This window comes from Pyrenophora tritici-repentis, chromosome 3 (assembly GCF_003171515.1).
Source record: "Pyrenophora tritici-repentis strain M4 chromosome 3, whole genome shotgun sequence".
Lineage (NCBI taxonomy): Eukaryota > Fungi > Ascomycota > Dothideomycetes > Pleosporales > Pleosporaceae > Pyrenophora > Pyrenophora tritici-repentis.
This window is the reverse complement of record NC_089392.1, coordinates 1,987,166-2,011,417: the sequence shown is the minus strand read 5'-3', so window position 1 is coordinate 2,011,417 and position 24,252 is coordinate 1,987,166. Positions and strand designations below refer to the sequence as shown.

Here is a 24,252-nt window from a genome sequence, read left to right as displayed (position 1 = left end):
TAGCGAGCTGCCAGTACGTGCACACGGCTGGAGCAGGCAACCATTCAGAAGCTAGTCCCAATGGGGACAGTTGCCTGAAGAACTGATATAGAGGCGCATTGGAGTCGAGACATTGAATTCTATATAAGACGAACAGGATCAGTCTCAATGGCATCAAATCAGTATCTGTGTATTCAATTCTAGCTAACGCCTCACCTGTTCTTGAACTTTTGCATCTGGCACGTTATAGTGATCTCTTTCATACTACCCAACCGTCTACTGTCAATATGGCGCCAATCACGAGTCCCCTTCGCATTACCAACCTTGAGGATGGGGAAACAATTCATCAGGTATGATGTTCATTTCCGTACCCATAGTTTTTACTAAGTATCACCAAGCGCTGCCTACTCGTCACGGGAACATACGAACTTCCTGCTGCCGAGGGAAGCTACATACACGTAGCAACGAAAGCAGCGAACAAGTCCGAGACTTTTCCAGAACAGACATGGCCTCTGGCTGGAGGCAACTTCAAAGCCCTGGTCATGCTTTCGCCAGGGCTAAACATCCTCGAATTTGCATACGTCTGCAACGACTGTCTTGAACATACCATCGAGGTTAACGTCAATCATTGGCCACTCTTGCAGTATCCACCTCTTCATCTTGCTATCATGGTTGCTTCGGACTCGCCTTGTGTTATCGACTGCCCGCCTAACAAGGCCGCTGGTGTCTCATCAGCACATTCAGATTTGGATGCCGCCATCGCTAAACTCCGCATGACGGCGTACATGTGGCAAGCCATGACTGCCGAAGATCTCAGATTACATGGTGTTGGACGACGCTCGTTTAGATTGGATGAAGAGTGGGTAGCTGATACAACCAGTCGGGATTTCCTCAATGCGCGAATGGATCAGTGCCTGGAGCGTGAGGGCGCCATGCGGTCGACTGCAAAGGTCAATGTCATCCGCTCTTCAAAAACTGTTGAACAGATCCGGAACGCGAACATTGCCCAGCAAAATCCAAGGGCATATCGCAAGAATGATCTTTTCGATTTCTTCCAAGAGGCTCTCAAAGAGGCTGGAGGACCGTTCGCTTCCAATGCTCGCCCGATTGTCGCTGGTCTGATCCTCGATTCTCATTACAACGTTTCCAAAAAGCTTATTCTTGGACACGCTGCTCTTGGTTGCCATAACCCCGAAGGACTCTCGCTAGGCATGTTCGGCAGCCACCTGACCTACTCCTGGCCGCGCTTCATGGAGGAAGTCACTAGCTGCTTGACAGATACACGGGCCCCAGGTGACAAAGTTGGCAACGACAATGGTGAATGTGCCACCATATGGGAAGCATGCGCTATTGGACAAGGCGCTCATATTCATGAGGTAGGCCATGCCTTTGGCTCTCCGCATCGTCCTGGTATTATGGAACGTGGGTACGCCCAGGACTGGCCTAAGAACTTCCTATCTAAGACTGCGTACTCTGCCCATCTTAAAGAGGAGGGTGTTCTTGTGGATCTGGCAAAGACGCCAAATGAGGCTCGCTGGAACCTCGCTGACGCACTCGCATTCCGGATGCTCCCTCACTTCCGTCTACCCACTGATGCCGTCTTGACTGAAGAAGAGAGGAACGAGAAGCCGAAAGCCTTCGCTTCGAACGAGGACGAAGAAGGTCCCGCGACACTGAACATCAGCTCAGCCAGCGGTATTGTACGTATCACATTTAACCGCACCGAGCATTCGCAGCCTCTGGGTTGGCGCAACAACGCACCAAAGACGATGGAATACACCGAAGCCGACTTAGAACAACGATTTGACCGCACAACACCTCTACACCTCCAGATTCTCGCCTTCAACGGCAAAGAAACAAGCATTCGAGACGCCTGGAAACTTCTCTCCAGCAGATCCTTCGTCCGCATCCCCGGCTCCACTCTCCGCCTCACAAAGCACCTAGCAGTCCCACGCTCTGTGGTCATCAACCAAGAAGACGACGCATACGAATGGGCGCAGCTCCTCCGCGAAAAAGGTGCAGATGGCAAACTGCACCGCGCCGTCTCCATTGACTTCCGCGTAGGCTGCCTCTGGGACGGAGGCGTAGTCAAATACGCAGACGGCCACATATCACACTGGGGCCCCATGCAACGCTACGGGCGCAAACACGGCTTCGGTGGCCACGCATCCAAGAAGATTCGACTACCAGAGGGCGTCGAGATATCGTCGATAGAGGTAAACCCACAATCCGGTGTACGCATGCACCTTGCCGACGGTACATCAGCGGGTGAACTCAACACCCGCGGTGATACCGAAAACGTAATCACCACGTTAGCGCCTTCACCCGACGAAGTCATCGTGGGCTTCTTCGGCAAGTCTTCCAGGAGCGGTTTCTGTGGTGTGTTGGAGTTTGGCATTATTACTGCCCCCAAGGATGTGGGCTTGGACGGCTTGCCCGAGCAGGTGTGGGAGATGAGTGAGCTGAAGAATACGGCAGGGTTAGAGGAAGATGGCGATGATTATAAGATGGATGGGTATTACCAGCAGGAATATGATGAGGAGGAGGATGAGAACGATTTCGAGGAAGATGAGTATGTGGAGGAGGATAAGAAGATGGTGCTTTGACAATGGTTTCGGGAACCTTGCATGCTCAACTTGAGATCAGTTCGACCTGAAATAGACGCAGTAGTAGTATGGGTTTGGGATACTGTTGTGGATATGGTACTGTGTAGCATGTGTGTAAGCTGGTTCACGTGGCAGTTTATGAGATTGCGGTTTAATTTTTGTTAAGTTTAGGAGCATAGTCTGTCATCAGAAACAAGAGATTTGCAAGTGCTATGTTCTTAGATGATTCTAACGAAGATTGTGAGCGCGAGGACTTCTACGTTGTGAAAAAGGTATTTACCCTGTTATGGGAGAGCGGATGTGAGATATCAAGAAAAGAACATCACGTGGTATAAGGATGGTGGCTGGCAGAATGTGCATTGGTATAAAACAAGCAGTTGTGACTAACGATTTGGACATAATGCACATGACTTGTCGAGCGATGTGGAGTTATCGCTGCGGATGCTGACTCAAGGTGCTTCTTAGACGCCATGATAGCTCATCTCTTAGATGTCGGCTGATTGTTATGACCTTTTCCTCCATCTCATACTGGTACCCTCGCAATGCGTGTCGCATATCATTTCTACCTGCTCTTCTTGCCCCTCGTTATCATTAGCCAGCGTACGTCATCGCGGGATTAAGATCGTCGACAATTAATAGTTGAAAGCCCGTACCTAGCTACGGGGAAAGTTCACTCTACCACATGCACGGACGTTTCTGGGAGCAAAGGCCGCTAAACAACACGTGGAAGAGCCACAAGCAGATGGAATTTCGGCTCTACGTCATGGATAGGTGCATTTGCCCCCGTTTCCAGGACGGGTCGCAAGGTCGCATGCAAGCAGGCACCTTGAATAGCCGATCACTGTACTGTGACAGGAAAGCGTGCGGACCGTGAATGTACCCGATTCATATTAGCGTTCGCTGGCTAGTATACATACTCCCTTAGCCTACAAGTGTTCGTTGAATACTCTCTTACGCAAGCAACTAATCCATCGGGCTTCTGAACTGGTTGACGACTATACCGCTGCATACGGTCATACACCAAAGCGCAAACATGGTACGTATAGAAGAAGAGATTGCCAAGCATTTTAATGACCTCCATTCAAGTCCAGGCCGCACGTAGACAAAGTATACAACATCCTCAATGGTCTCACTGTTCCAGACGACATCTCCTCAAACAACGCGGATGAGAAGCTAATGTTCGAGAACAATGAGGCTGCGGAAGCCGCCATGCAAGAGCGCGAGACAAAGTGGTCAGGAGTAAAGGACGACGACACCATTCCCAAGAACGATGAGGAGCGCCGCTATTGGGTCACCCGCCTCCTTCTCGCCATGAAAAACCGCATCAATGTGATGGATCGAAATCCGAAAAAGCGCTGGCACCCAGAGAGGGGCTTTCACTACCCCGCAGATCAGATGGAGAGCGTGTGCTGGAGAGCTGTCGACGCTGCTGAGCATCTACATAAATGCGGCTTGAACAGCTTCCCCATCTACGACCAGGTGGTGATTGGAAAGATCCTCTGCGAGCAAAACCTCACGTTTGTGCAGCGCATGCGCGCATTGATCAAGCTGTTGTATTTCTTCAAGTCGCGATGCGATGCTTTCATGAAGGGCGTGGGCAACGAGGACACTATCGCCAACCCGCAGTATAAGCTGAAACAGTCGGTCGAGAACCGCCTGCTGAATGATGCCCGCGCCATTGAAAAGGCTACGAATCGAGAGATGCGTGGCATAGTCACCAAGAAAGGGCGCACGAACAAGACTCCGGCTATGGTTGTTGAAGAAGGCCACGAGGACGTGGAGGTGGGAGATGGAGATACCGAGACTGATAGCAACGCCCAGAATTCAGGTGCCCACTTGATCGCATCTCGCAAGCGTTCTCCTACACCTGACAACTGTATGTCTCTATCAAGCCATGCCGAGGATGTTGATGTTCATCAATCCCTTCGTTCATATGCCACCAAGTCACCCGAAAATGCTATTCAAACAACGTCTGATCGGGACAACATCGTCGCCAATGACAACGCGAGCGAAAATTCACTCAACGAGTCAATGATGCTATCAGAAGATGACTGGGACCCGTACGCGATTGACGACGTCGACAACACACACGCAACTGCACCCCATCCAGCTCTTAATAACACCACCTCCGTTGACAACAAGCGCAATGTATCTCCTGGAGCCCCAGATTTGGTTGCAAAGCGTCCGTGCAACTGTACCAAACAGAAGTAAAGTTGTTGGAAACTTCACTTGCGGCTCGCAGCGCATCCCTAGCGATCTAGCACTGAGCAATAGACGACGATTTGATGACTTGATGGTATGATTGATGTAGATATTGCACCACGGACAGGCTTTGCTGTACAATAACTGTACAATAGGTGCATAGAACAAGGAATCATGGAGTTTGAAATGGGAGACAGGTCATACCAAGACATTAAAACTCCAATGCAATGCTGTATTGAGAGAATTCGGCGATTGCCTTGCAGTGTGGCACAGTGACACGTAGCGTAAGACGCGAGGTACAAACCTCCAGCTATTGTCAACAGACAGCCGCATCAATACGAGGCAACGCCTCATTGCTCTCCCAGCATCTATATAAAAGCCGCTGCCTGGACCTCTACAATACATGCCCAGAAACTCCTAACTACATCATCAACTACCAAATATTAGCTACAGCAACAATCTTCCCAGAAACACTATTCTATTGATTAAAACCACCAGCTTATCATAAACAACATCTCCATATTATCCAAAAATTCAGCCTAGCCAAACTCACAAACATGCCTGCTGCTACCTCAAGTTTCCTGGTCTACAGCTGGCGCTGCTGCAGATGTACTGCACGCGTCCAAGCCCCCTGCGATGAGCCCGGCCAACAGGAGATCTTTTATGGTTTCATATGCTGCCTCAAATGCAACCACACATTGTGCCGCAGGTGTGCGTTTATGAGCGTGGAGAAACATGAAAAGGGTGCCGAAGTCAAGAAGGAGGAAGAGGACGACGACGAAAGCTGTAAGGTCAAGAAAGAGGGGAAGGACGACGTGAAGGTAAAGGTGGAGGCCAAGCAGGAGAAGTAGTGAGACATGAGTGTTATGTGAAGAAGATACAAGGGAGGATATGAGAAACATCGTAGTATGTATTTACATACCTTGATCTGTAATCTATCAAGTATCTAACACAATATTTTCAATGAATCAACCCTGAACCCAAACTTCTCAGTCCTTTTTTATGTAAACCTTGATATACTTAACATGCTCAACCCCTCTCTCATCCTCATACCTCTCACTAACAATTCTATACCCCCCAAACTTCGGCCACACCTTTGTCCAGCAAGCCCAATACACCACGCCCAGCAGCAACACACCGACACCCACAACAGGAAACACGTAGTACGGGTATCCATCTGCGTTCCAATCGCCATCTGGCGGGATAAAAGGGACGAGCGCGAGGAAAACGTTTGCGGCAAGGTACAGCAGGGCGATGGGGAGGTAGGTGTGCCATGGCGACTCCCAGCGTTCGCTCTTGGTGTATTGCAGGTATATGAGACCGGCGGTTACGAAAGCGTTGATCCAGGCGCCGGGGTAGGTGTAAAGATCCGTTATGAAGTTATACGCAGGTCCAGCGGGGGGCGCAACAAGTACAATGACGGTGATGAGCCAGTGAAGAAAAAGTGCAGCGGCAGGAGCGTTGAAGGGTTTGTTAGAAGCCCAGATACGACTCCAGGGAATGAGACCTTCCTTTGCAAATTCCTGGTTCAGACGCGCGTGAGCGAAGCTGACGGCGAGGACGTTGCCGAGATTGCTCAAGGCGACGAAGGCGGGGAGGCTACGGGCACCGGCGCTGTTGCCGAAGACGTTGCGGAAGAAAAGTCCGGCGACTATGACTTCGGATTTTGCGAGGTCAGATTTGGGAATCGCGGCGAAGTAGGCGACATTTGCGAGGACATAGAGGATTGTGGTGCCGCCGACGGCGAGGGGGGCGGACCAGGAGAGGGTTTTACGCGGGTTGCGGATTTCGCCTAGGACATAGTTTGCCTGGTCATATTAGATGAATAATTCTGATCTTGGGTTTGCTGGTTTCTTACATTTTCCCATCCCTTGTAGGAATATATAATACGCAGTAAGGCTTGGCAGTAGGCGTATGCACCGCCACCACCATAACCATCACCAATTTCTAGCTTGAACGCATTGTCGAAGTTGTGCGGCTGTTCAATCTTCAAATGGCCTGCCAAGGCAGCAAAGCCTGAACAGATGATGAAGAGAAGGATAAAGACTTTGAAGACTCCGAGGACGTTGAAGAGGCGGATCCCCCACTTTGGAAAGGTAGAATGCAAGCCGACACAGAAGGTTACGCATGCCACTGCAATACCACGCGCTGCCCAGCCATCGGGCGCTTCTGAGCCGGAAGCGAACAATACATAGCGGCCGAATGCCAAGGAGTTGCCGGATGAGAAGCCCAGCAGAAGCATTTGTGATGCGAGAACACATGTCGCAACATACTTTGGGTGACGATACACGCGCTCCAAGTAGTTCTTCTCACCACCAGACCGCGGGATGGCGAGACCAAACTCCAGGAATACAGACAGTCCACAGAAGGTGATGACTCCGCCAATGATCCAGAGAAAGAGCGATACACCAACAGATCCCGTCACAGCGAAGATACCGGAAGGGGTCGAGAAAATCCCGGTACCAATCATCTTGTTCAAGATGACAAACACCGTGGCCGTGTAACCCAATTTCTGCGAGTCATCGTAGACGTACGCATTATCGTCTTGTACGCTGCCGTCTTCGTAAATCGGGGGAGGGGGCGACGTTTCGTTGTTAGTGTACCGCGCAACCTTTGCATCGTCGTCCAATGTAGTCGCCATGCTTGAACCACAGCTTTAAAGCCGTTGGCAAACCCGCTGTGAGTTGAAGATAGATGTAAGACGAGGCCTCTCATCGACTGCACATTGGCGACACAAGGGTGTTCATATACCAGCATGTGACAGCGCGATAACGATATTCGCGCAGTGCCACGCGACATAAATTGCGAAACCACATCCTTCGATGTCGTGATCAACAAACGTCGACGTGCTTTCAGAAGTCTTTTGGTTACGAGTTCTATGGTCGAGCCACACCTAAGACTCCGGAAGAGGAAGGCGGAGCAGAAGTGTTGGACCGAGAGTCTTGGTATGCCGTCTTAGCGGTGCGCACAATGATCAAGGCCCATGTCGTCATCTCTGGGCATTATTGGCCTACATGTGATGCACTTGGCGACAGCAGAGGTTATCTTGAAGAGTTTTACACTGGTGAGGTTGTAATTATGAGCCTTTTTATGAACAGGTCGTGTTGGTGTGGATTCATGAGCAGTTTCAGCTCACAGTAGTTAGGGTCGTCAAACATCGACAGTGTTGGTAGTGCATGTTTAGGGCCGAACAAAGGTTATTCGACCTTGGGCATGTACTTAGGCATGCAAATAATCTTATATCAGATTATCCCGATAGATCAGGATAAGAAAGTAATAACACGCAGATGTTGCTTCGCTGAGGCAAAGCACCGGGGCAGCTATGAGTCCTGGACAGGACGCTCTTATCGATAAGCAGATGTATTACTGTATCAGGCAAGTTCCACAAGAGGTGTGGATCACTATCACGGTGCTGTTCATGATTCTTCCGTCTGCTTGCGACAAGTATCTACGCTAGCCCATTACCATATTAGGCAAGTTCCACAAGAACTGTAGATTACAGTCATGCTTATGATTTCTGTCTGTCTGCGACAAAATCCACGGCGATTATTACTGGTTACGGAGTTCTTATCGATAAAGTATACTGCTGTATTAGGCAACTTTTGCAATAGACGTGGATTACTGGACTACAATTGTTGCAAAATGTATGCCCCGTCTGTTTGCGACAAAATCTAGGGTGAGAGTATGTCCTAACCTACACCAGACTATCGGACTAGGAGATGGAACGCGGTACACAAATATTGTTTTTTCCTCATAATTCTAGTCTACTACTTTAATCACGGTTTTCTTTTCTGCTTGGAACACCACTAGAAGAGTTGTGGTTCCTCACACCGCCGCGGAGTGCGTCGCGGGCGGAGGCAGGAGGCATGCGCGACCGCTGTCGCCCCACCCCGCCTACTATACACAAACATTTGACCGTACCAAACTATCGACCCTCTCCCCACAATCCCTTATCTCCGAGACTACCGGGTGTAATACAATCTCCAAAGGAAGATGCGGGGAAATCCAACATAGGTACAGGCGGCGGCATACCCCAATGGCATCACCAGTTTCCGCATGGTGAGGAAGCCCCGCATGTGCTGACCTGGTCTTCCTGCATGCAGCTGTTTTTGACAAAACAAATACTTGCCAGCTATTTACCATCTTTCTTGTGAGCCGCCAGCTGTCTACATAGAACAAACCACTGCGTCGGTTGTTTGATTCGCGACTCTTCTTGTGATGCAAGACCGAAATACCACCAATATGACCGACAAGAACCCCTTGAGCGTTGCGATAGTAGGCGGCGGTATAGCTGGCGTAACTCTGACCATCGCTCTTCTCCAAAAATGTCCACACATGCAAGTCACGCTCTACGAGTCCGCCAGCGCATTTGGTGAAATTGGTGCTGGAGTTGGCTTTCAGCCAGTCATGGTGCGGACCATGAACCTAATCGATCCACGCATCGGCGCTGCCTTTGACAAGTGCAGCAAGGGAAACGACGATGTCTACGACCCGCCGCTGTGGTTTAGGATGAGAGTTGGTGATGAGCGAAAGGAGGATGTCAAGCTGGGTGAGCAGATTTTCGAGCTTCCGGCTAGGAAAGGACCGAGGGGTGGCGTACACCGTGCACATTTCCTGGATGAGCTTGTCAAGCTGGTACCGGAAGGGGTGGCGCAGTTTAAGAAAAAGTTGGTTGATGTAGCAGAGGGAGAGGATGATGATGTGCTACTAAAGTTTGCGGATGGATCGACGGCAAGACATAGTGTAGTGTTGGGGTGTGACGGCATCAAGTCACGCACACGACCCATCGTATTGAAAGGCGACTCTGAGGCGGCCAAAGCTGTCTTCTCGGGAAAGTATGCGTACCGTGGGGTGTTGCCTATGGAAAAGGCGTTGGAGATTCTAGGAGAGTCGGCAAGAGATCCACAGATATTCATGGGATATCATGGGCACGTTCTCACGTTTCCGATTGCCAATGGAAAAATGTTCAATGGCATGTACCAAAACCTTCGGCACCATACCACTGACTAATACTCTCCCAGTGGTAGCTTTCTCCTCAAAGCCTACGTGGGGTGACCCCAACTGGGTAGTTTCAACGTCACGCGAAGATATGCTCGAAGACTACAAGCACTGGAGCCCAGCTGTCCGCGCCATAATGGATAGTCTCCAAAAACCCGACATCTGGGCTCTTTTCAATCACCCACCTGCACCAACCTACTACACGACTAAGCCTCTCATCTGCCTCGTCGGCGATGCCGCTCACGCTTCCACGCCACACCAAGGCGCAGGTGCTGGCATGTGTATCGAGGATGCATATATCCTCAGTGAGCTGCTATCGCAATGTCACACCAAGAGCGATTTGCAAAAGGCATTTTACGCGTACGACGCGGTAAGAAGACCGCGGACTCAGAAGCTGGTGAAGACTAGCCGAGAAGCGGGTATGTTGTGGGATTTTGAAGGAGAGGGTATTGGGGACGATTTAGAGGCTTTGGAGAAGAATGCGACTACGAGGATGAGCTGGATATGGGATCATGAGATTTTGGGTGATCTTGCAATGGCGAAGGACATGATGGCGGAAGCTTGATCACATGTATAGGTTGTAGTGTGCTAGATCGCAAGTGTCTGAGCGGAGTTCAGGCGCATTAACCCATTGCGCAGTGGTAAATAACCATCAAGAATGACAACACTTGAACGATTGAATCAAACTTCGTTAAGGCAAAGTCCTTCTGACGGTCTCTAGTCTCGTCACTATTGATACTCTTGCAAGCACCGAGAGAATACCTCCGGTCCGCTCAAATTCGACATTATCTTTCTATAGTATTATCCTGATCTTCATATGAAAACCCTTAAAGTCCCCAATCCTTCTTAACCTCCCTGCCCATCGCCTTCAGATTCTCCACAATCCAAAGCTGCGCATTAGTAAACACCAACACCGCCCCGGGCAAGAAGGCGAAATTGTTCGTTTCAACCCCGGTCCAGATCTTCCCCAGTAATTTACCAGCTGGGTCCCAGACATGGATACCATCGCCACATCCAGCCCAAACGTTACCATCAGTATCGCAGTGAACGCCATCTGGGAAACCGTTATCCGCATATGCGAACACGCGTCTCCCAGTCAACCTCTTGTGATCCGCGGTAACATCGAATGCGTAAAGCGTAGCCGGGCGTGTAAGATTCCTATCGAAACCCACGGCACCAGTGTCGGAAACATACAAAGTCTTTAGATCAGGGCTGAACTCCAGGCCATTACATTGCACAAAGTCGGTTGCTACAACCGCGATTTCACCCGTAGCAGGGTTGAAGCGGTAGACTTGCTTTGGGATGGTAGGCGCAGGGCGGAAGTTTTGGAAGTAGCCGTAATCCGCGTCTGTGAACCAGAGATCACCTGTTACAGGGTGTTGGCGCACGTCGTTGATGGAGCTGAAGTTTCGGCCGAGGTAGCTGGTGAGAATGCGTTCTGAGGCACCGGTTACGGGGTCGACAGAAACGAGGCCGGCGGGGTTGATCAAGTCGCCCTCGTCGGCGTAGAGGACGCGCGGTGGGGTTGAGCTGTTGCTTTGGGTTCCAGGGGGGTAGTAGGACGTTAGACCGTTTGCTTCGGCGAGGTTGGAGTAGCGCGTTGTGGTGTAGGAGTAGTTGTTTGCAAGGTCGATGATGGTGACGTTGATGGGGTTGTTGAGGTCTTTGGCCCAGTTGCTCGTTACGTATAGTTTGTTGGCATCTTTGTTGTACACACCGCCTTCGTGGAAGGCTTGATGATCTAGGTCGTACAATTGCCTTGCCGTCGCGTTTTCTCCGAGCACAGACGCGAAACTTTGGTCGTAGGCGAGGAGATTGATGGCCGTTGGGTTGGAGACATTGGTCGTGACTAAGGTGGAGAGGTACGACGGATTTGTCGCATAGGACAGCAAATCGACGGGTATAATGCTCGACATGATGTGCGTAACGTACGTAACAATGACTGTGACCCAGATAATAGGTTTTTGCGCATCCATCCCTTTATATACTGATGCCGATCGTCGCGCCGGGTAGCTGTTATCGCCGATATGCGGTGACGTTAACTCGCCACTAGGTACTCAGGTACGTTTACACCGTCATCTACCCCTCAAAAGCGCCGTGGAACTGAGTCGGTGGTTGAGGCTAGTTGGGTCAATGGAAAATTGTCTCTTGCTTTTACCCCAACGCACGTCGCGATCTCCAAGGGATTGGGTGGATTGATGCTCTTGGCGGGGCGATGTGGGGTTGGCCTGAAAACTTATCCAGTGATAAACATGACAGATCCCCAGACAGGTGTTACAGGGTACAGAAGAGGGAGGTCTTCCTACCTTGGAGTGGGTATGCTGTGGAGTGCGCTGTAGTCGCCGTGGTATATACCCCGATGTCCTCGACGCGATATCGCGTTGTGGAAGTAGAGCATCATCGGCATTCATCCGATCTCTAACAATTACATCTCACACGACGCCTTATCACGAACAAACGTCCAAATCCTGAGCTCAGCTGACACCCGATCGATTCAAATCAGCAATGACCTAGTTAATCCAGATACCGCATTTTTCGTGACGACTCAGGTCCTCGGACGCTTTTCTCGGGTTTCCCCTTTGAGATCTCGGCGATGTCGGCATAGATTCCGAGTGCGATGGCTAGGCGAACATGGTGATGTCGGCCGCCTGTTGGCAGATTGTATAACCGCTTGGCTTGTCTTCAAAGAGTAGGTGAAGCATTGGTGAGGACTTATGAGCATCTAGACATGGTATTAGCAAAGCATTCAGGGATAAGTTATCAAGGAGGTTGTCAGCTGACTAAAGCCTGCTTACGAGCACGTGACTACTGGAGCCATGTCAATGTCACCCGTCAACCCATGGACCCATGGACCTCTATAAAGCCAAGGTACACCCACAAAACCTTTCATGGAACGAAGTTCATGAAGATCCCTACTTTCAAGATTCAGTACCATTGAAGGATGCAGCTAGGAGGAAGATGTGGCGGTTTGAGCGCAAAAGTAAAATGGTAAAGTTTGGAGCACGACGGCACCTGGGCACTGCCGCGATATGGAGCGCACCTCATCGGTCAGTCAGTCCGTTTGTTTGTATGCACATGGACAATAAAGACCTTAAGTACAACTGCTTCCGTCTTGCCAGAGGAACGGGACGGCACGGCCGAATCCAGACGGCAGTAATCCGGGCCTTCTGCTCGTTGGGCGTGCGCAATCAATCCTCAATGAGATTTGCTGTTGAACGACAGTCGGTGAAGAGGGCGACAACAGTTGGATGCGAAAGCGTTGCAAAAGCAAACATGCAGCAGACAAGCAGCGGAGATATTTCAGCAACACGAATTCCCAAGGGTCAGCGAGTCATGGTGCACCTGCACAGTTCTTTTGTGAACCCTGGCGCGGTTCGTCGGCCGCTGTCCTCGGCTTGCTCAAGCTTCACTCGGCGCCATGAGTTCGCGACTGCATCGCAGTAACACCATCGCTATAGTCCGACAACGAACATGTATGCGCGTCGCAATCATTACTCGGTTCGGAGTTCGGAGTGCTTGTCAACGGGACTGATTGCTAGCGCGAACAGGTCGTCTTCACCGCACATAGCGCCCCCCATGACCGAGAGCGGGCGGCTAGCCGTCTGCGGGGCGCGCCTGCCTTGACTGTGGACTCGTCTTTGGGCGCGACCGTGAGCGCTCACTCACACTATAACTGTTCCTTCTGCTTTCCTCTCCACGGTCTGTAGCTAATTAGCATGCACACGTCATAACGCCCTACGCCATGTCAGACCACCAACTACCAGTTAAGCAACTGGTGATACTCTGTGCGACGCCTTACCTCGCCTTTTGAAGCTTGCTGACGTATGAATAGCAATATGCCGCTTTGCCGAACCTATTGCCCTCACCTCGGTGTTTCCATACGTGCCCGAGCTCATGGAGTCCTTTGGTATTCCTCAGAATGACATTGCACGCTGGGCTGGTATCGCATCCTCGAGCTTCTCCATATGCCAGGCCTTCACTGGTATTCTCTGGGGTGCAGCATCCGATCGTTATGGCAGGAAGCCAATTATACTCTTTGGCCTGTTCAATACCATGTGGACCATGTTGCTATGGGGGTTTTCGGTAAATCTGCCCATGGCTCTTGCAGCGCGCGCTTTGGGTGGCTTATCCAATGGAAATGTCGGTATATTAAGAACAACCGTGGCGGAGCTCTGTCCATGGAAAGAACTGCAGCCGAGGGCCTTTAGTGTCATGCCGCTAGTATGGACTGTTGGTGCAACCTTTGGACCTACGCTGGGCGGTGCTCTAGCCAATCCATTGGGTGTTGATCCGCGAAAACCAAGAGGCGATGCATTCCTTGCAAGGTTTCCCTATGTCCTACCCAACATCGTAGCTGCCGGATTCTTTACCACAGGAATCTTGGTCGGCTGGTTGTTCCTCCAAGAGACTCTTGAAAGCAAGAAGCATGCACCGGATCTAGGATTGAGAACTGGGGCCAAACTAACTGCCTTTTTCCGCAGAGTATTGCACTTACCCTCCAACAAGAAGCATACCCAGTCCGAACGCGAACCCCTTCTTAGTCAACAGAAACCACGCGATAGCGAGACAACTGTAGACGCTACCATCAAAGTGAAGGAGAAGTCACCGACGATTCGAGATGCTTTGACATATCAGACTTCATTGAACTTGATCGTGTATACGCTTCTTGCCATGTATACTCAGGCATACGACCAGGTACGTGTAGTCCTCGCCACACGTGTACTCAGACTAACCAGATACAGCTACTGCCAGTCTTCATGCATCATCCTGTACAGCAAGCAGGCGATGCTAATGTGTCTCTCTCTCTCAAATTTGCCGGTGGGTTCGGTATCGAATCTCGCCGCATCGGCATCATCTTCACCATCTTCGCCGTCTCGAGTACACTGTGCCAATTCCTGCTGTTCCCACCCATTGCTCGTACACTTGGCGTCCTCCGCTGCCTGCGCATAGCCTTTTTGATCTTTCCATTCTGCTTCTTCGTGACGCCCTTTCTGTCGCTCATTCCTGATCCACTCACTCGTGAGATTGCCATGGTGGCTTTGTTGATGGTCAGAGGTGTGGCCGGTACATTTGCCTTTCCGACAAGCACAATCATGCTCACAAACAGCGCGCCCAGCCTACGCGTACTGGGGACCATCAACGGTCTAGCTACGAGTTTTAGTGCATTTGGAAGAGCGGCAGGCCCTACGCTAGGCGGCGGACTGTTCACATGGGGTGTCAAGCGTGGCTATGTCATTGTGCCTTTCTGGGCCATTGCTGCAGTCGCATTTATTGCGGCGATACCCACCTTCTGGCTTGTTGAGGGCAAGGGATTCGGCGACGACCCTGACATCGACGATGAAGAGAATGTGATCATGACAGAAGATGCCGAGGTGGCTGATGATGCTCTTCAAACATGTTCGCCCCTACCAATATATGATGACAACACGCTGTCCGAGTCGGAATTTGGCGACGTAGGAGAGACGCCGAACATACTGAGTTATACCAACACGAGGTCAAGCGCAGCCATGGCGTCCGATGATGAAGAGGATACGTTAGATTTTGTCAGTCGTACAGAATCAATGAACACGTTGACGCCGACGGCGAGTCGCTCGCAGGGTAGAAGGAACACTGTGAGGAAGAGGTCATCAGTGCCGATTGGCATGGGCATAGGATTTAGACGATACAGTTCCAATCTCGGTAGCACGGGCATCGGAGGTGGAGGTGCTAGCTGGGGAGGTGCATAGGCTTTCTTTTGAGCGAGTATTGGATTTGGCGTTTGGCAACAATATCAAAATTGGAACTTCACTAATGTATCAACTGGATTACGACTGCTCGTTTGTCTTCTCTAGCCAGTGGTCTGTCGGGCCAGCATTGTACGTGAATCTCACGCAAGTATGGCGGGAGTCGAGTCTGAGAAGCCGGAAAGAGACCTCATGTCACTCAAATGAGATGGTGTCCCCTGGCATTGGGATATTGCTATGGTACCTAATTTGATCTATTATTCTCACTGTTTATTCGTCTTAGTACTCCATATCCTACCTGTACTTCACAAATCACCACTATACCAACATCTCACTCACCAACATCCCACTCACCAACATCCCACTCCAGATATCCGCCTTTCCCCTCTCCCTTCACTCTAGGTAGAAGCTGGGCTATTCCATCTCCTCTTCAAGACATTCAAAGCATCGCGCTTGAGGCAAGATACAGTGTGACATATTCCCAAGTCTTCAGTGCAGTGTCGATACGTATTAAGTAACCATGGAAGCGTAACGCTAGTAAGTTTTCTTTTCTTTTCTCTTGACTTTTTAGTGAAAGAATAAGGGTTGTTCCGTCGTGGACTTTGAAAGAGGCCGTATTACAATTCCGGTAGATCTTTCAAAGCCTGATTAGTGGGCGTGATGCTGTTACGATATAGCTTATGAATGGGCTGTGAGTGTTTAGAGGTACCGTGAGAGCGTGGTTATGTATGCATTGCTACACTTGAGCATATAATATGAGTGACCTGAGTGCGGAAGTGGGTGTGATGAGGTAGTTACACTTTGTTCAGTATTTGGAATTAACACTGGGCTAGGTCCGATTTTGGGGGTGGGACTTCAGCTGAGCGAAGATATAACCTTCGTGTTGAGATGGGTATCGTCGGATGTCTGGAGGTTATGGAAGGAGACAATGCCATTGATTGTTATGGCTCTGGTGTGTCAGGGGACTGGCTGGGGTAGGTTCGACGGCAATGCGGTATTGCGTGTGGAAACACGACCGTAAGGGAATGACGCGTCAGAAGTACGTGGTTAGACGAGATCTTTCATAGTCGTATTTTCTAAATGTTGGGGACAGACTCCGCAACAATCAATCCAGATTGGTCAGATTGATTGATTTGATTGGTCATTTGGAGTTTTTACCAACTCAATCAACTCAATCTAAGCTTTTCAAAATAGCTAATCAAATCAACTTGCGAAGGTCAGATTGATTGATTTGATTAGTTAGATTGATTTATTATTAACGAGTTGTAAGGCGAGTAGTGTCGTATTAAGAGAAGGTTTTTGGTGTTGAAGATAGTTATCTTGGACCCCTATCTCGCTTAGCTTGTGATCCCTGTCGGCCGGGCAAGCCAGTCTCTATGCATTCACTTCTCACCAGCTAGCTCTCCTCTTATAGGACTAGCTCCTTCTGCTTAGGGGCTAGCCTCTTCTAGGCTTCACCCCGCACCTATATAGCTAGTCCTTCGCTGTTCTTAATACAACAACGATTTCGCTCACTCAGTTCCCTAATAATCCCTTACACACAACACTAGTTGCCTAGCTACCTATACAGACATTTTTCTTTAGTGTTTAGTATCGCCCACGATGGCCAAACGCTCTCGAGTTCCCACCAATACTGCTGCCGCCGCCGCCGCCGCCAAACGGGCGCGCCTATCAAGGCCCTCTGTCCTATCTCAGCGATCGCTGTCGCCTCAGGAAACCCTTGGCGCCGCCGTAAGCCAGGCCACAACGTTTGAGTCGCAATTTTTCGAGTCGCAAACAGAGGAGGAGGGTGCGGCTGAGGGCAGCCAGGCTGGTACAGCAGCAACAACAGAGGCTAGTGTTGATACAGAGCCTGATAATGGCGATAACTTTGACGGCATTAACTGGGATCGCCTCCCTCGGTTCATGAAGCCTCTTACAACTGGGCGGCGCGTCAAGAGTTGGATCTTTCAACATGGATATCGCGTTGTTGAGCTCTACGATCAGAATCGAGTGTGGTTTGTATGCAAATACTGCCACATCCACAAGGTCATTGACACTGGCGGCAGTGGAGTTTTTGACGTATCAAAGGCCACCTCCTCAGCTGCAGCTCATCTTGGCCTTCAGAAACGAGGCCATGGCTTTACAAAAGACGGCCTGAAGCCTCGAAGAACAGGGCAGCAACTCTCTCTACGACAGACGCTGGAGACTGGTGTTGCAGTCTCTCAAGAGGCTGCCAACGCGATGGGCAACTTCAACATCCAGCAGTTTCGTGAAGTTGCAGTGTTCTGCCTTCTTGATAACAACTTGCCAATGGAGCTACTTGCAAGGCCGTCCTTTCGCGAGATGATTAGCCTTGCAAACCCAGAGGCAGAGGCAGCTTTGTGGGTAAGTCCTCGCAGTGTAGCTACCTACGCAATGCGCCTCTTCCAATATATGCAGCCACAGATTGTCTGCGCTCTGTCAGAAGCTGCAAGCAAGATCCACATAAGCTTTGATGGTTGGACGACAAAGGGTGGCAAGCGTGGATTCTTTGGAGTCGTTGCACACTTTGCTAACGCCTCTGGAGTGATACAAGATCTCCCCATCGCCCTCCCACATCTCGCAGGCTCTCATACTGGTGATGCTATCGCTGATACAATTAAAAAGACGCTCCAAGAATACAGTATTGGGAGTGATAAACTCGGCTACTTCGTCCTCGACAATGCTGCAAACAACGATACTGCAGTCTCCTCGCTCGCCCACGCGTACGACTTCAACGCTGCTCACCGACGCCTCCGCTGCGGCCCTCACACGCTTAACCTTATTGGCCAGGCAATTATCTTTGGCAGCAATCAAGAGGCGTACAACAACAACAACGACGAGCAGCTCCAAACAGAGGAGGTGTACATGCAGGAGTGGCGTCAAGAAGGGCCCTTAGGTGTACTTATCGACGTTATCAACCATATAAAAACGCCTCAACAACACGAAATTTTCCGAAGCTTCCAAACCGCCGCCAACGCCGAGTTGCCAGCTAGAGAGCGCCTCCACGTACTTGAGCCTGTGAAGCCTGTTGTTACACGCTGGAACTCTTACTACGCTGCCTTCAAACGCGCAACTCAACTCCAGGCAGCATACAACTCTTACGCTGAGCACTACATTAACGCACTCTCCCTTGAAGATCGCCGCGCTTGTCAACGTGGCAATAAACTCCCTGAAGCACCTAGTTGGATGAGATCAACAGGACTTACAGCTGCTGATTGGGCGGTGATAACAGAGTATCAGGACTGCCTAGAGCCGCTTAAGCTTGCTACGGAGAAGCTTGAGGGTCGCGGAAAGGCAGGCAAATACGGCGCTATATATGAGACTATTCCTGTATTTGAATACGTACTTGGCGCGCTCGAAGCCCGTACGCGCTCGTACGAGCAAGTTGACTTCAACCCACCTGATGCGCCTGAAGATCACCTCTTTGTTAACCTCCGCGCCGCCTGGAGTAAGGCCAACGATTACTACAACAAGCTCGATCGATCGCCAGCATACTACGCTGCTACCTGCCTCCATCCATACTACAAATACTACTGCGAGAACAGCTGGGTGGATAAGCCAGAATGGCTAACATCAGCCAACGCTGGCTTCCTGCAGCTCTGGCAGTCGTATAAGCCTCAACGTACACGTCCTCTATCTCAAACAACTGCAAAACCAAGGCATAGAGGAATAGATGATGTGATTGGCGCCCTCGTACGGCGCAACAAGGCTCAGGTAGAGGCTGCCCACGACGATGAGTACGAGCGCTGGAGAACTCAAGAGCCAGAGTGGACAAGCGAACAGTATCTTAGCGATGGCCACCCAGTCAAGTACTGGATTCAATTACGCTCAAAATACCCGTGTTTAAGCCAGTTTGCGATTGATATACTCACGATACCAGCATCTAGTTGCGACTGCGAGAGGCTCTTTAGCGAGCTTGGCGATTTACTTGAGCCGCGCCGGCGAGCTCTTGGCAGCGAGTTACTTGCTGCCCTTCAGCTTGTACGTTCGTGGAGACGAGCTGGCTTTGACGGCTTGTACAACAACGGTGATGATGAAGATAAGTGGAGTGACGTCAAAGATGAGGAGATTGTACAACAGTACGATATAGAAGGCTGGAGTACAACACCATAACCCCCTGTATACTACTTCTTAGCATCAATCAGCCAATCAACCAATCAATCGCAATCAATCTGCTCAAAAACCCTAACAATCAATCCGCAATCAATCAGCAGCGTCGCCGCAAGCTAATCAAACCAATCGACAACCTTAAGATTGATTGATTTGATTGTTGCGGAGTCTGGTTGGGGAGTTCAGCTCTTAGGTGTTGGCGGTTCCATAGCAGAAGACATGCAATGTGTTTTTGTTGTCTGGGTGTATGAACAGATGAGAGTTAGTCTCAGTTATGAGCTCATATTTGGGGATTTCTTTGGCTTTTCACCAATCGCTAGTCCAATCAGGAAACCAGAGAAGATAGTAATTTGATCCAGTAATATTGCCAGGAAGCCCTCGTTGATTGGTATCGAGATGCAGTCTCAAAGTGACAAAGCTTGATCGAGATTGAAGTAAGACATAATATTTAACGAGAAGTTTATAAAGGTATAGATGAAAACTGTCATGTACTGAGTATAAGGTGTTGGGGTAACACCTTAACTGCTTTTTTATATTGCTGTTCACTACAACAATACTGCGTTGTGAAAACCTGCTGCTAAGCATTGATATCACTTACATATATATCTATATAAAGGTATAGATTGACATGATTACCTCTATGTCATCCACACTCATCGGGGCAGTTGGTAGCTAGGTAGTCCATGTTTGGTTCAAGATATGTATTCACGTGATTGCTTAGCAAGCCCTGGAGACGTTGAAGTCCTACTCAACAGATATGCGCAAGCCTACCAAGTAAAGTAAATAGATCTCAGCTGTCTAAGAGTCAATTCAAACCTGTAAATTGTAACTATGATTGCTGTATGTATGTGAAAGTAACATTTGCTGCGTCCTCGGTGGAACGGAGATCGCGCGGAGATCGATCGGAGTAAATGTACCTCACCACTCCCAGCCTCCAAGGTATCTTGAGAACTAGCCTTGCGCATCCATCGATGGCGAGTAGTTCGTGATGCAACTGCGAAACTCTCTGAAGGGTTCGACATGTTGATGCGATACTGGTGTAAGGTGGGATTTGCTTCATGCCTGAAACGCCCGCTGTTTTGGCCTGATGTCTCAGGCTCCACTGATATATCAACACGAGCAGTGGACTTTGGGCGACGACTTCTTGCCAACACTCCTCTATAATCTGACGGCTAATTCTAAAGCATTGGAAAATACTGGCTGTACGCATCGAGACTCAAGGCTGGGTACAGTCAGAAGACGTCGTCATGGTGAGCGATCATTGCTGCTAATCATGCATTGAGGCAACACGAGGGCCAAGTACTGACCGTCAGAATGCCGGACCCATTTCGCCTTCTTGCTTCCACGGCCAGCATGAAGCCGACAAAAGCTATATTGCCGGTGGCGTAGATCTTGATGGAACCCGTGGATCCCTTGAACCACATGCGACAAGCCAACCACTGGATCAACACGCTCGGACAACATTATCGCGCGCGACTAGACAATTCAGGGACAAAGGAGCAGTATATATGCTCATGCCTAAGGCTACAAGGAAGAGCAGAAGGTCGGACAGTGCTGCCACTAGAGCCAAAACGTAGGCGGCGCAAAAGCAACCACACATATCTCAGTGCCTGGGCCGACCGCCACGGAGGAGTTCATGATTAAACCCATCAACACTAAACATATAGCAGAAGCGAGCACTGGCTATAGTGCCCATCGCTAAGTCTCACAGCCAACGACGCGCGCGTTGGCCGAAGCCACCTGGCAATATCCGTCGCGCTATTGCGCGTCGAATAATATCTGCCAACGCATCAACAGGGTACTATCGTCAGCGTTGGGGCGATATCGACTGGGCAAGGGCAGAGGGCGAGTGTGTTGGATCGCTCGCTACCAGATCAGGCCCACAGTGTACACAGCAGCTCAGTGGTCTCCGGACAGATCAGGCCGATCAACAGTGTTTTCCCGGAGATAGTTTCCTGTCTCCCGTTGGACGATCGAGGGGGCTTGGGCTGTGAGCAGGGTGTTTGCAACCTGCTCGTGGAGCGATGTGAGTGAGACCACTGTGGTCATTCGTTCAGCCAACCGTCACGGTGTCACTGCTGGGAACCCGCTGCTTGCCAGCCTGCACACGCAAACCACACAACGCCAGGTTACAGTTGATGCAACACCATCTTTTTCCGGTCTTTGTTACCGGGCCCGAAGTCCTTCGGCTAGCTATGTCCCAGTCAATACCCCTTGGTGGCGGAAAGGCTCTGCCAGTGACAGAGAGCGAATCGATTGCAGGCGCCAGCTCTGTATCTGACGGGCTGGAACCAGGAAGCCAAACAGCTACGTGGCCAGCTTCAACAGCTTTCACGTCTTAGAAGTCTACTGGGCCACCCATCGTCGATGCAGGAGTGTTTTTTTTTCATTGAACACTCGATGGATACGGAGGGCCGGCACTCAGAACAAGGAGCGAGAAACATCCAGTGACGTTAGCTATCTCTTGGTATGATTCTAATTCGTTCTCTATGGGTATTTGTGCCGTACTGCAAACTTTTCTTTTGACACTCAATATCCAACACCCAGGGGCACAAAACAGCAAGATGGTTTAGGAATCAGGCCATGACTGCAGTGTTTTACTTGCAGGTTCCATGCAAAGTGGACTCTAATTGCATCTCGGCATCAACAACAAAGTTCAGTACTGTGTCAGCCATCAAGCTGAGAGACTTGGTGGCATGATGCACATGCATCTCCCCTGGGGAAATATAGTCAGGATCATAGCCCGGTGATGATAGGGTATTCAGATCAAACCACAGCCTTGCCTGTGCCGCACATCAAGGGCGTCTCTTCTGATATCCGACCATGACCAGTCCACCTCGCCAGACTCAAGACACATATCTGCAGTCAGTACGACATTCACTCTCTCAAACGAGTCTAATCGCTGTTTGTCATAGTGCAACGGCACTTCAAGAACATCCGGTATCGCTTGCGAGAAGCCACACTGGGCAAACGGCTTCTTCCATGGCCCTTGGGAAGGGTGCCAAGCACTCACGCAAGAACCGTGTGCAGCCGTTATGGGAAGCGGAGCCCATATCAGCTCCCCATATAGCCTGTGTACCACGCCTCACGCATGACCTGTGTGACTGGAAACACGCAACTATCCCGTACAGACTATTGGCCACGACTCCACTTTCCCTTTCTTACATCCGTCCAATGTCAGTTTTGCGGGCCGTTGGCGGCGGCGCTGGCATTCACGCACGATGCACGCTTGCAAAAGAGGATATTTTGACGCTACTGTACAGCGGCTCCGAGTAGTCGCGGCAAACGTCAAAAACTTTAACATGGCCCCAATACGAACAGTACAAACTAGCAAGAGGAGCCGGACGATACGAAGCCCAGCCCATTTACCAGGCTCCTGGTTCTTTGCCTCTTGACTATTGTTTCTGATAGTGCAGGCCGGGGCGACGGCAACAACGGGCATGGTGCAGCACTCAACGTCTGCCGGAGTATTAGTCGTACCCGCTCCACACCATCATCCTTTGACAGGGTTTCGAGCACACGCAGGTGTTGACGGCGCCAGTGCAGCGTCACGCAGCGAGGAACCGAGCTAGCAAGCCCTTGGAGACAATCGTGACTGCAGGCGATGCTCAAGCCAACCGGTCAAACTACCAGTAGCGGAGATGAAGATCAATCAATAGTTCCCCGGTGGAGCGTCAACGGAGCCCAAAGGTGGAGGTTGGAGGTGTGATGCGGCTTGGAGCAGAACGTCCGGGAAGGCGCTACCCTTGCCTAAAGCGGGAATCTCGCTCATCGAGCGGCAGAAAGACATGGTGCGCAAACGGCTTCATGGTTCAGAGTCCCCCACATCTGACTGTATCTGTACGTATCTATTGCGGCATTGAGCACACGCTCGATCGGTTGCGGCGCCACTCTGCAGCGTGAGCCTGTCTAGCACACCACATCAATAGTGACATAGATCGATGACCTCGGATAAGCGAGGTACTGATCAGGTGTCAGACTCGATTTGATCACCACACTAACGAACATGCCGTGTTTCAATGAACTCCCCACATCCCGACCGGTTGAACCCTGCATCCGCGGTGGTGGCTATAAGCCATTCTGCTCACAGACCAGAAGCGAGACACATGTGACGATGATCACAAAACTGCGATCTCCGCCCTCTGTCACACCTCTTCTTGACTCCCTACTTCTGTATGATTAGATAGTAAAGATAGAAATCGCCCCATGGAAGTTTAAAGGTGAAACAATTGCCACTGTTGCTGGCCAAGTTTGGAAACCAATGGGCACTACCAAGAGCGCAAAACTTGAGGCTATCCAATATTCCGTGCAGACGCGCGCTGATCATCGTTGCTTGTCTTTCCGCTTTCGCGTTCGGCGTATCTCGATTATTACCCAGTTTGGCGCGCTTCCTTGTCGTTATCTGTCGGCTCGCGTTTCTTGTATACCTCTGGGAGGAAGCGAAAAGCGGAGTGCACGTCAATAAGCGATCGCCTCGGCATACATACGACCTAGCGATGGATGGGCACACGGGGCGACTTATGGGGAAGCGGCCTAGCAGGCGGCAAGGGAGTGCACGGTTAGGCCGTATGGCAACTATTGACGAACATGCCTGTGTCTGTGCCGGGATGCCCATGGTAGCGGGTACCTAC

The 24,252-nt window shown here is 50.5% G+C and overlaps 6 protein-coding genes across 6 annotated transcripts; 4 read left to right on the top strand and 2 right to left on the bottom strand.

Moving 5' to 3' along the window:
* Positions 1 to 266: 266 nt before the first annotated feature.
* On the top strand, positions 267 to 4,796 carry PtrM4_081280 (metallopeptidase; the record flags this gene model as incomplete). Its single annotated transcript, XM_001940997.2, has 3 exons — positions 267 to 329; positions 378 to 2,494; positions 3,677 to 4,796. 3 exons carry the CDS (start codon positions 267 to 269, stop codon positions 4,794 to 4,796), a joined length of 3,300 nt encoding a protein of 1,099 aa, XP_001941032.2.
* A 980-nt stretch (positions 4,797 to 5,776) lies between these two features.
* Positions 5,777 to 7,428, bottom strand: PtrM4_081270 (PotE, Amino acid transporter; the record flags this gene model as incomplete). Its single annotated transcript, XM_001940994.1, has 2 exons — positions 5,777 to 6,595; positions 6,646 to 7,428. The coding sequence occupies 2 exons, from the start codon at positions 7,426 to 7,428 to the stop codon at positions 5,777 to 5,779; spliced, it is 1,602 nt and encodes a 533-aa protein (XP_001941029.1).
* A 1,601-nt stretch (positions 7,429 to 9,029) lies between these two features.
* Positions 9,030 to 10,350, top strand: PtrM4_081260 (UbiH, 2-polyprenyl-6-methoxyphenol hydroxylase and related FAD-dependent oxidoreductase; the record flags this gene model as incomplete). The annotated part of the gene is made up of 2 exons (XM_066106465.1): positions 9,030 to 9,633; positions 9,809 to 10,350. The coding sequence occupies 2 exons, from the start codon at positions 9,030 to 9,032 to the stop codon at positions 10,348 to 10,350; spliced, it is 1,146 nt and encodes a 381-aa protein (XP_065963403.1).
* A 262-nt stretch (positions 10,351 to 10,612) lies between these two features.
* Positions 10,613 to 11,701, bottom strand: PtrM4_081250 (SGL multi-domain protein; the record flags this gene model as incomplete). Its single annotated transcript, XM_001940992.1, has 1 exon — positions 10,613 to 11,701. One exon carries the CDS (start codon positions 11,699 to 11,701, stop codon positions 10,613 to 10,615), a length of 1,089 nt encoding a protein of 362 aa, XP_001941027.1.
* Positions 11,702 to 13,527: 1,826 nt separating this feature from the next.
* PtrM4_081240 (ProP, Permease major facilitator superfamily) lies at positions 13,528 to 15,511 on the top strand (the record flags this gene model as incomplete). Its single annotated transcript, XM_001940991.1, has 3 exons — positions 13,528 to 13,570; positions 13,618 to 14,480; positions 14,528 to 15,511. 3 exons carry the CDS (start codon positions 13,528 to 13,530, stop codon positions 15,509 to 15,511), a joined length of 1,890 nt encoding a protein of 629 aa, XP_001941026.1.
* A 1,599-nt stretch (positions 15,512 to 17,110) lies between these two features.
* PtrM4_081230 (Dimer-Tnp-hAT domain containing protein) lies at positions 17,111 to 19,624 on the top strand (the record flags this gene model as incomplete). Its single annotated transcript, XM_066106464.1, has 2 exons — positions 17,111 to 17,128; positions 17,222 to 19,624. The coding sequence occupies 2 exons, from the start codon at positions 17,111 to 17,113 to the stop codon at positions 19,622 to 19,624; spliced, it is 2,421 nt and encodes an 806-aa protein (XP_065963402.1).
* Between the last annotated feature and the right edge of the window lie 4,628 nt (positions 19,625 to 24,252).